Raw genomic sequence first — 11,117 nt, 5'->3', positions numbered from 1 at the left:
TGAAAGAGCCACATGCAGCTCCAGAGCCGGAGCTGGTCTACAACAAGGGGGGGGTAGTAGGTTTCAGCAGTGAGGATCACTTCCGCGTTCAAAAAGCTGCAGTTCCTCGGCTGCGGCTGGGGGCTGGCTCCAGAAGTGAGCAATTCTCCCCCATGACCCCCATGTTAAAATAGCCAACTTTACAGCCTAAAAAAACATATTTATAGCCTGGTACATTTTTGTTTTTGGTCTCTATTGATAGTTTCCACCCCCGTGAACACTGTGGGGAAGGTGAATTTTTTTGTACTACAACCGTTTTAGTGTTATTTAGGCTTAAAATTCTTACATAAATTAGGGCGTGGTTACGTTGAGGAGTGACAGCCCCATAGACAGGCACTGGCAGTTAGCTCTTTGCTAAAGCATTGGCTGGGCTAGGCGGCTACATCCAGTGGCCTCCGGCTACCTCCAGCTGTTGACAGGGGCTGCAGTGTCCGTGCTTGTTTGCCAATGTTCGGATAGGTTTTTGTGGCAATAGCCTATGGCTTGTTGTAGTGTAGACTGTACTAACCGACCGAAAGCCGGTAAATATTAAATATCAAACATTTTAATATATTATTATCATTATCGGGTGCTACGTCCATGTTTTATACAGTCTGTGGTCTACAACTAAGATAGTGAACATGGTTAGCATTAGGGATGGGCCGATCCGATCCAGTATCCGTATCGGGTTCCGATACCAACATAATTCACGGATCGGAAATTTCCGATCCATGAACCATTTCTGAGCTTTAATGTTGTCTGCTGAAATTACTCCACAAGTGATTCCCTGCCGGCTGCTCTGCTAATTGGCTGCAAAATGTGAAATGGATTTCCTGAACGGAGATGTGTCTCAATGTGAGGCTGAGTAATGAGACATGCCGCCATTCAGGAAATCCATTCCACAGTTTCTAGCCAGCTAACAGGCGAAGACTGAGCAGCACTGGCTAACCAACTTTTCATCACATGTCCGCTGTGTGGAAATATTTTGCACTAGAAACACCCCAAAGCAAGACAGCAACGTGCAATGTTTACAAAGTCGTTGTACCGAGGGGCCCATTAACGGGCTAGCGCATTAGCATCGGTCGCGCTACTAACTTTTACACACAAACGTTAAACCAAATCGGGACACCATAACAGATAAGTCATACAGGTAATTCACACACCAACAATATATTACTCACAGACTTATGTCCCTTCTAGATACAGCAGGAAGAAAATGAATCATGAATGAGCTTTCTCCCCTCGGTATGTTTGAGATTTGAAAAACCTTGATTTGTTGCTTTTGTTTTGTCCCAATGTTAAAGCTTTTTGTCTCAGCAGGACAGTCCGCCATTACAACCATAAGAAGAACTCCCTCATGGGCATTATTGCTATAATAATCCTTTCCACAGCTCATTGTTCTACAGATCACCTGTCTTGCCGCTCTATGGGCCAGCTTAACCCGAAAAAAAACACAAAAAAAATCCTGACTTGCTCACACTGTGGGTTTGAATCCCAGGACACTATCTCACGTCTGAGGATTCAGATATTGACTAAAGGAGAAGCTTTGTGTCTTTGTATTCCTTCTCTGGGAGAGAGAAAAGTTTCCATCACAAGAAAGCGGAGGCAAAGTTTGTAGTCACCATTCAAATCCTTCATTTTTCATCTAAATATTTCTAAGACGCTTTTTGGCACCACGCTGTGAGCACACACTTTTCTGGCTGTTATGGTTTAAACAAATATTCAACAAATGCTTCTTTTGATTTTTTTTTCCCAGTTTTAAACATCCAATATAAACTTGGCCAGAGCCTGACTTGGTTCTGTGGTTAAAAAACACTACTTGACAGCCAGCAGAGTGGACTACTCTACTTTATTTTTACCCTTCATACCATTAAGACTGCATTGGTCCTTTTGGAGTTGTTTCAATCTGGTTTTCTGTGAAAGATGCTGCTGATGCAAGAAAAAACTCAAATGACATACAGCATATCACAGACAAAAACTGTACCGATGTTTGAGAGAAGCCACACAGTACAGCCTGCTGTCTCAAAGCAAATCCAAGTCACAGATCTTTGTTTGCCTTTAGAGAACTTTATTTACATGTCCATATATAGCAAGGTTCAAGGTTCATGATGCAGTTGTGAAAATACCTGTCTGCCTATATGTGCCCTAACAAATACAATAGAAAATCACATTTAATGCTGGGTGTTAAAGATGAAGACAATGTAGCAGAGGCCACGTCCCCCGAAACTGAAAAGTACCTGTTGTAAGTTGTTTGTACTGACTTCAGCTTTCTGTCCTCTGGGTCGTGGTTTTCTGTTCCAGGCTGGTTTCCTTAAAAACATCAGCACAATAAGTTCATTTTTGTTCTTTTGTAAAAGAAAAAAAACAAAAACAAAACAGAAACCAAAAGGAACAAAGACAAACTGAGTCTCAGGACACTTTAGAGGAAACCAAGCCCTGTTCTGTCATGTATGTACTGGAGATGATACAATCATGTTGCTGCTGAAACCTAACCAGGAGGGAGAAAAAAAAATTATCTGGAACCTCACAGCACAACATCCTGCCGTCTGCCATGCATCTGCTGCCCTGAGGAGCAGATGCGCGCTCCGGACAAGACCAAACCGGGCCAAGTTGACCCAGGCTGAGACTTTTTAAACAGCACAGAATATGGACCATATTTTTTCATTAAGAGCCCCAGCCCTCCATGAACCCTCCCTACACTTCTTCAGTTCCACGTCTGTCTTTTTCCTCTTGATGCTGTCCAACTGTTTGCGAAAAATTCAAAGGCTAAAAAAATAAGTTTTTTGCTAATTTCTTGTTCACTACGGAGGTTTTATTTTGTTAAAAAAAAAAAAGAAAAAAGGAACAAAACAAAAAGTTCTTTGGAGGAATCCCACATTTGCACAGCTATAGACTAACCAGCGTTCTCAGAGCCTTAGAAACAAAGTTCAAAGTTTTTTTTCCAGAGATGTGACTTTGTGCCCCCTTGCTTCTCTTTCTTTCGCATTTCTTTCACAAACGTAAACAAAACAACAAAGTACAAGTTGAGTGTCTTTTCCATGCCACCGATGCTCTGTACAGTCATTGGTGCAGGAGGGAGCCTTGGCTCTGCCCCCTGATTATTGATTTTACTTTTTCAGCCAATCAGAGTTCAGTAGATGACTTCGTAGACTGTGGCCTTCTTGTCCCCGGAGCCGGTGACGATAAATTGGTCGTCAGGGGAGATATCACAGCTGAGAACCGACGAAGACTCCTTAGACTGAACACACAGACAGAGAGGAAGCAATATGAAGTACAAACAGTCAATGAATCATGGTTTTTGTACAAACAGTGACACAAAAATTCACATTAAAGCTGCTGGTAAATCAAAACTGATGTGTTCCAAAATAACCCTTTAGTATGTAAACAAGAAGATGAAAAAGAAGGGAAGTGAAAAAAATCTTAGGAATTCTTCAAATTTCACAAGTGAATTGTTTCCAGGCCAGAGATCCCAGTTTCTCATCATGTCATCATATTTCATAGTTGATAAAAAAAGAAAAGAAAAGATCAGTGGTGGTTGCAAAACTCAGTATTGGATGATCTACCTGGAATATGCTGGATCCGTAAGGTGTCCGCCACGCATTCAGGAGGTTATCTTTGCCTGTGCTCACAAACCATTTACCTACAGGACAAAACACATATAGCCATCAACAGATAAAGCCTCAGGGGAGGTGAGATATGGAGAAGCCTAAGAGGAAAAGCTGCTTTTGAAAAGAACGCGAGAGGTGAAAAGGAAGAATCTGTTTCTGAATAATGAGAGAAGTGAAAGATTTGTTCTGCTTCTCTGTGATTAAATACCCTCAGGTAATGTGATGTAACCAAACCATCAATCTAGCCAGTGTGTGTGTATGAGTGTATGTGTGTACATACCGCAGTAGGCAAACTTGAGGGAGAGAACACAGCTCTCGTGGAGGTGCAGCTGGTACTTGTCGGGTTTGGAGACGTGCAGGACTTCCACGTTACTGCTCTCCATTCCCACAGCCAGCCACTCGCCTGTCGGACAGTAGCCCAGAGAGAAGATCTGGAGAGGGAAAGGGAAGGAAGAAGGGTATCGAAGGAGGAGGGGAAAGAAAGAAATGGGGAGATGAGACCAGTAAAGCTTTAATGGTCATCGGCAGTACATTAATGCCTGACTGTAGTGAGTATGATTTGTGTGTGTGTGTACCTGCGAGGTGAAGTCATGTTGCTGGAGTTGGCGTCCCTCTCGGAGGTCCCAGCAGCGGACTGTGTTGTCTAGTCCTCCCGTCCACAGCTTGGTGCCATCATTAGAGATGTCGATGCAGCTTGCTCCATCTGTGTGGCCCTGGAACTGTCTAGATAAACACACACAAACACACATATGAACCTCTACCTCCGACTGCCCAGACATTTCTCAAAGCTTGCAAGTGGTGCAAGGCATCACCTGGTTTTAGTTCATTCAATCATGCATGTTATGAGAAACATCACAAAGAGATTAATGTAATATATTACACAGATGTTTTCAACAGTTTTGTTGAAGTTACTTAATTTTGTATAAAACTACACTGAAGGAATATAAGTCAATTCTCAAGTCAATTATTGACAAATACTTTAACTACATTAACATGCCTGCATATAACTATATTACAGTGTGTTCTGGAAAAATCATACAATTTGTTTATATGCTGCAAATAAATGCAAAATAAGAAGGCTCAGAGTGTTTTGTGTATTTATTTTTATAGGGACAAGTATTAGGCATGGACCAGTGCCACATACCACACCATTCACATCCAGGGCTAGTTTGCAGTTCTTGTCCCTTGATACACAGATGTGTGCATATTAGCCAGCAAAGAATTGACTATTTGGGCGGGTCTATCCCCTACATATTTCATTTTGAAAAATGTGGCGGAAAAAAATAAAGCAAATACAGTAATTGATGCTTTGGGATCTGTAATGTACCCCCCTCTCTCTATGGCTGACAGAGTGGATTGGGAAGTTTCAGATATTACACTATTTCCTCCAACCCTCTGTGCAGTCATCCCTTTCCTCTCATTTCCCTGTCTATAACTTCTCACTTTTTCATCACTCGCTCTTGCTACTTGAAATGCTTGCTATCTGGTCCTATTCCAGCTGCTCTGTTCATCCGACCAGAGGATACGTGTTATAGACGGTGCTCTCTCTCCTCTCTTACCTGACCAGTGTCTGGTTGTGAAGGTCCCAGACGACGATGTTGCCGTCACTGCAGCAGGAGAAGCAGACCTTGTTGTCAGGGGAGATGGCCAGAGCGTAGCAGGCGGGAGCGGACGACGTCAGCTCCGCCTTGATGCGGGGAGTGGGTGTGGCCAAATCCCAGATTGACAGCGTGCTGGCCTCCCCGCCAACAATCAAGGTTCGCCCGTCGGAAAGCAGCTTGCAGGAGCGAATGTAGTTATCCCTGTTCTGATTGGCCACAATAAAACACAAAATATTAACATTTATACTCAATGATATATGCTGTTGTTCACTGCAATTGACGACAAGGGGATACGTGTATGGAGTTAAGCATGCTGCTACTGCATTATCACAGCTATAAATAAAGATGCTGGAGGACTTGGCTTTAGGACAACAACGCAAAGGTAATTCATCATCCAAAGTGTTTTTATGTGTGAAAAATGAGAGTATCACTTTTGGTAGTAAAGCAACATTATTAGACACAAGATAGTCAAGAGACTTTAAATATGAGTCTACAACCATCCATCTAACTGTCTCTCATGTCTCACCAGGCAGTCCAGCTGGGCCATGGGGCTCTTGCTGCCCGGCTGGCTGATGTCCCACACCTTGACGCAGCCCTTTCCTCCAGTGTAGACGTGGCGCGTGGAGGTGCTGATGGTGACGGCACACACCACCTCTCCGTGGTTCAGGGTGTGGATCTGACGGGCGTGACGTGGGATTCCCGGGCCCAGCAGGGCGTCAGGGGGAAAGGGCACGGGCTGCATCTGGCCGTCTGCGCTGACATGGAATGAGTAGGCGCTGGAGAGAAAAAAAGATGGAAGGGAACAGAAAAAGAGAAATAACAAGAGATTAAAAGGCTGCAGCAAAAACACTAAATCAGACTGGCAGTGTTTGTTTCTAAAAGAGGACTTGTGTTGAACTATTCAGTGTACAAGACCAATAACGTGTTTAACTTTGATGAGCACCATTTAAAACTGCTAAGAAGTTTCAGAACTTTTATGTGTAGGCATTTCTCCCACAACTTCATCTGCTTCAACTTCTGATTTCTCAGAATTACCAAGAAATATTTCTGAGAGACTAAAACCTGACATTTCCTAATGATGAACTAAACTGAAAAAATATTATATTTAACTGTTTTAGTCTACTGAAGCTGCTTTGCAAATATTACTAACATTTTCAACACTGGCAATTCATCTGCAGAAATAAGAAAAATACTCCAAACAACAAAGTGGAACCAGGCATGGGGGGCACATTGATACGGTTGTAAAAACATTTTTCAAGTGCTTTAAGGATGAATACCTATTCAACTGTATGAACAAAGATCGTTTAATTTAAATAAAGAAGGCTCAGCTTTGTACATTTTGACCTAACAAAATTCTGGAGCCGCCAAACTGATTTTTATTAAAATATTTTTCTCCCTTTTATATTTTTCATTGTTCATCTTCACTGTTCTGTTTCTTCTCTGGTATTGGAATTGAATTTTGAGGAGAACCTGAGAGCAGTTAATAGTGAACAGGTGAAGTTTTGAATGATAGCAGGCAAGGTAGAAGAAACTCACGGTTTTCCAGAGGCAGCTGACTGCAGGCTAGCAGGCAGCCCAGGGACCCTCATATGTGGGTGTGGAGATTCATAGCCCACCTGGAAGAGACAGAGATACCTTAATGTAAGGAAAAAAAAACTGAAAAAGTGTCTCGTCAGACGAGTGAGGAAAGAAGAGAATTCACTCATAAAAATGGGTAATACAGAGACAGTATCAGATGAAGGATCAGGATGAAATGAGATCATATAAAACTAAAGAGACTTCTCAAGAGCCAAGGTCATAGATCCTTAACAATAAATGACAAGGCAACCTCTCCTCCTTCTTCTCTCCCTCTAAAATGCTCCATTCTTTGCTGCATATAGAATGTTCCTCTTTTTGCCCTCTCTGACAGGTTTTATTTGCTGAGGTATTACATATGACAGTGACACTGCTAAGACAAATTATATGCGGAGCGTCAAGCTCACCACAGGGGACCGTCCGTAGCCTGCGGCAGCTGCTGCTGCCGCCGCTGCTGCAGCTCCATTCATCTGCGGGGAGACCAAGTGGAGGCCTGCGCCGTAGCCCGCCGCCCCGGGCAGGTCCCCGTTCACCCCTGGAGGAGGCAGGCCAAAAGCCCCCGGAGGGTACGCTCCCTGCACCGCCAAGGGGTTTCTGAGACCCAGAGCTGGTGGAAGGACGGAGGGAAGAAAAGACAAGAGTGTTAATTTGCTGTGAATTATTTAAGTGAACAAATTATTGATTGAGGCAAAGAATACACAATGCCAGTCATTTTCAAGAGCTTCAGATATCACGTGGTCATAGAACTGAATAAGATGCACATTTTATTATGGTGACTCCCTGTGCTGAGCCTGTCAGTGTGTGAGACAGCTGTGACTGACAGGCTGTGAACAAGCTGCCACCAAAGGCAGGACATTTCTAACTGCAGCACTAGACCACTACTGACCCCTGCTGGCCACCATATATTCCTGCAGCAAGATGGTACCTGTGCGTGTTTGTGTGTGTGCTTGCATAAACATCCTCTGTATCCTCCTCCTGCGCATGTAGCTGCATCTACGAGCGTGTACATATGTATGCACAATGATGTGGGTGTGTGGAAGCGGTGTGGGGGCTCACAGGTGATGTGAGTAAAAAAATGAGAGAAAGAGATACACTGAAATAGATGGAGGCTCATTATGAAGCAGCTCACAGTCACAGTCCATCACCTCTCCTAATCTTTCCATTTAAAAAGTGAGGCGCACTGAATATTTTTGCCCACAGCTGCTTATTAAGTCCAGATGGTGGTCGGTGGTGGGGAGCTGGCTGACACCCATACCAACTACTGCGGCCCAATGTTGATAACATCACAACATGTAACAAAGCCAGTACAGGCTAAAAAAGCTGTCTCTGTAAAAACAGATTTTTTTTTTTTTTTTTTTTTTTAAATGATCCCTTGTGTGAAGTGCAGGTTTTTCCAGTAATGTCAGCAGCCTTACAGTTTCACTTCACATCAGTTTAAGGCTTTTTGAAGTTCAGTGCCACCTTAGAATAATAAAATACGAATGACATGTTGGTTGAGGAATAAAAGCAAGCTTGTAAGACAGTCTTACAGAGGGGGTCAACACCAGGCTTGCCAGGGACAGGTCTAAACTGCGGCGGTCCGCTGGGTCCTGGGGTGTTGGACTCCTGAGACATGGGGGTCCCTGGCTTCATACCTGGAGTACTGGACTTCTCCCTCTGGAATAATGAGGAATAAAAAGAGAAGTGTTGGAAAACAAAAACAGAAAAGGAAATAAATGTAGACTGAAATGTGAAATAAACAGACTGCCTTTAGGATTAGAATGGGAGGGGGAGGGGGCAATTTTCCAGCAAAAGGATGGCACCGGCCAGGGAAGAAGACAAATACCAAAGAAAAGCACACACACACACACACACACACACACACACACACACACACACACACACACAAAGTGAGAGTAAGGATGACTGAGGGCCGGTGGGACCTGAGGAGTGCTGTGGGATGTCAGCGGCCCAGACTGAATGTGTGTGGGATGTTGAATACACACCATAATAACTCCAAGATGAACTACTGACCTCAAACAAAACAACAGAACACAGTGTGTGCTGACAGCATGGAAAAACAGAAGTCCTGCACTGAAATACATCATGTGTTTTTCACAGATGTCCGCATACATGTGACAACAATACCCCAAAAAATTATTCAAATATTTGTTCTTTTATGTGTGTGTGTGTGTGTGGGTCCACTGTGCTGCACATGAATTCCTGTGTGTGTTCATACTGATGTGTTCGTTTACCTGTGGGGGCTCTTTGCCACGGGAAGGGGAGGCGGCACTGCTGGAGGAGGCCAGGGAGGTGGGGCTGGCCTGTGGTGGACCCTCCTTACGAGACGGAGGCATCTTGTCCAAACCATTCTCCCTCGACGAGTAGGACTGCACACTGCGGGGGGACGACGGATCCTGAATTCAAAACACATAAAACTTTAGTACAGGAGACTGAAATAAGAAGGATTGGTAAATTTATTCATTCATTTTGCAGTGTTTTAGCACTGAAGGCCACAGAGATCACCTTTCTCATATTAATCACCTCTTAGATTCTTGAAAAGAATAGGTTCAGCATGCTTCTGTTCTGTCAGGTGCTCTTAAGAATACTGTAATAGGGTTTGCTTACTGCAGTCATTCATGCTTATACTGTCCATTAAGAATTCACTTCCTAATGTGCTTACAAAATGTAACACAAATCCACAATACCTGTTCATTGCGAAAATGTGTTCCAAAGTTTATCTGAAGTTAACATGAGTCTTTATAGTTGCAGTCTTTTTAGTAAGAAAGTCCTGTTTCACATTAAACTGGGTATGGCTCACTTATCATTATCTTATGCACAGAGGTCATGTATATTCATTTAGATGCCAGATCATTTTAAGAAAAAAAAAAACTTAATGCAAAAAAAAAATGTTTTTTTTCTTAGCTTTTGTTAATCTTTATCAGAAACCACTTCATTTTCTAACCTCTTACATGCTTGCTATCCATTTTCATAAACTCTCAACAGACATACCAACAGCACTGTACATTAAGGTGATTTTAAAATATGCAGACAGTTTGAACTGCAGTGAAGTCCATATGCACCTATATATTTTATGGTTGTTTACTGAGAAATGAGGGCAGGCAGAGGTGGATGAGGACAGGGGGGAGTATTATTGTTATTATGATTATTCAGATGGTCCTGCTGGGTGTGTTTACATGATGTATGCAGATGAAAGCAGTGAAGTGAGGCCAGCATAGGCCAGCGGCCGCCTACTAACCTCATCCACCACCAAATTATCATCACTCTTATCCGCATCGCTGCCCTGTGAGGGAAGAGGGAGAAGGTGAGATTAGATATTCTGCTCTATTGTATGATGAATGTAGATTACATGTAGAAATATACAACACAAACACACTCATGAAAAGTCATATACAAGCAGAGGTGCCTGCGTGTGCATCACCTAATGCATTTAGTTTTAAAGTTTTATAAAACGCTTTTGCACTTTCCCAAAAGCCTTAATTTCTCAAACTGCAAACAGAGGAAAATGAAATAATCTATCTTGACATTTTATTGCCCGAGATGGTTGAAAGTACAGTAAACGCATTGGACAATACACCTGTAATTAATTAATTTTAGATGTTTGACTTGGAGAGCTGAAATACTCTGAGGCACTGCTCATGTTTTTAATATTAAGGTTGAACAAAGCAGTAATGCTGAATTTGATAATGAAAAATCTACCCAAAATGAATTTATCTCAGACAGAAATTAATCCCTCACAATGCTTAATATATCTGCTCTTCCACAATGACACCAAGAGCACAGTAATGACAGCGGGGAGTGTGAATATTTCAATTACTGTCTACAAAGAGAGCAAGTCTCCAAAGTCCACTGTACAGACACCAGTGGTGTTATCTGACGAGGACTGGCAAGGTTGGGCGGAACTTTCGCTCAGTTATTTAAACATGCTTATGAAAGCATCCTCACATAGTCTGTCATGAACTCCTTCTCATCAGCTTTCCTCTTCTTGCCGTTGCTGAGGTAGTCTGCTGGGCGACCCTTTTCCCCATTGGACAGAGAGCTCTGCAGAGAGGAGAGAGGGAGAGGAGGGATGAGGAGGGGAGAGGGGTGGATTGAATTGAGAGCAGAGTGAGCAAGGGAGTGTGGCAAAGAGCAAAGGGGAGGTGTGCACAGGGGCACAAAGAGGTGGAGGAGGAGAGGGTGGGAAGGAGAGAGGAATGAAGAAAAAGGGAGCCGGGGTAGAGAGGAAGGAAGAGGGTGATAATGAGGTGAGAGGGACTGCATAAATCACGTCAGGCTCATAAGCTGCAGAGATGAATGTGAAAGAATATCAGTC

The 11,117-nt window shown here is 43.1% G+C and overlaps 1 protein-coding gene across 4 annotated transcripts in view; it reads right to left on the bottom strand.

Moving 5' to 3' along the window:
- Window positions 1–2,081: 2,081 nt before the first annotated feature.
- tle2a (TLE family member 2, transcriptional corepressor a) overlaps window positions 2,082–11,117 on the bottom strand; it is a 39,808-nt gene continuing 30,772 nt past the window's right edge. For all 4 annotated transcript variants that reach the window (XM_041040780.1, XM_041040781.1, XM_041040782.1 and 1 more), the window contains exons 9-20: window positions 10,748–10,843; window positions 10,041–10,085; window positions 9,037–9,198; window positions 8,332–8,458; window positions 7,210–7,409; window positions 6,764–6,843; window positions 5,754–6,003; window positions 5,186–5,433; window positions 4,202–4,349; window positions 3,907–4,057; window positions 3,582–3,658; window positions 2,082–3,256 (exon numbers count right to left, since the gene is read on the bottom strand). In XM_041040780.1, the coding sequence (XP_040896714.1) occupies window positions 3,149–3,256; window positions 3,582–3,658; window positions 3,907–4,057; window positions 4,202–4,349; window positions 5,186–5,433; window positions 5,754–6,003; window positions 6,764–6,843; window positions 7,210–7,409; window positions 8,332–8,458; window positions 9,037–9,198; window positions 10,041–10,085; window positions 10,748–10,843 (1,692 nt within the window). In that variant the 3' untranslated portion in view covers window positions 2,082–3,148. The remainder of the gene's footprint in view (window positions 3,257–3,581; window positions 3,659–3,906; window positions 4,058–4,201; window positions 4,350–5,185; window positions 5,434–5,753; window positions 6,004–6,763; window positions 6,844–7,209; window positions 7,410–8,331; window positions 8,459–9,036; window positions 9,199–10,040; window positions 10,086–10,747; window positions 10,844–11,117) is intronic.

The sequence above is a fragment of the Toxotes jaculatrix genome, chromosome 6, assembly GCF_017976425.1.
Source record: "Toxotes jaculatrix isolate fToxJac2 chromosome 6, fToxJac2.pri, whole genome shotgun sequence".
Classification (NCBI taxonomy): Eukaryota; Metazoa; Chordata; class Actinopteri; family Toxotidae; genus Toxotes; species Toxotes jaculatrix.
Note: the sequence above shows the minus strand (reverse complement) of the source record. Positions and strands in the feature narration are given on the sequence as shown.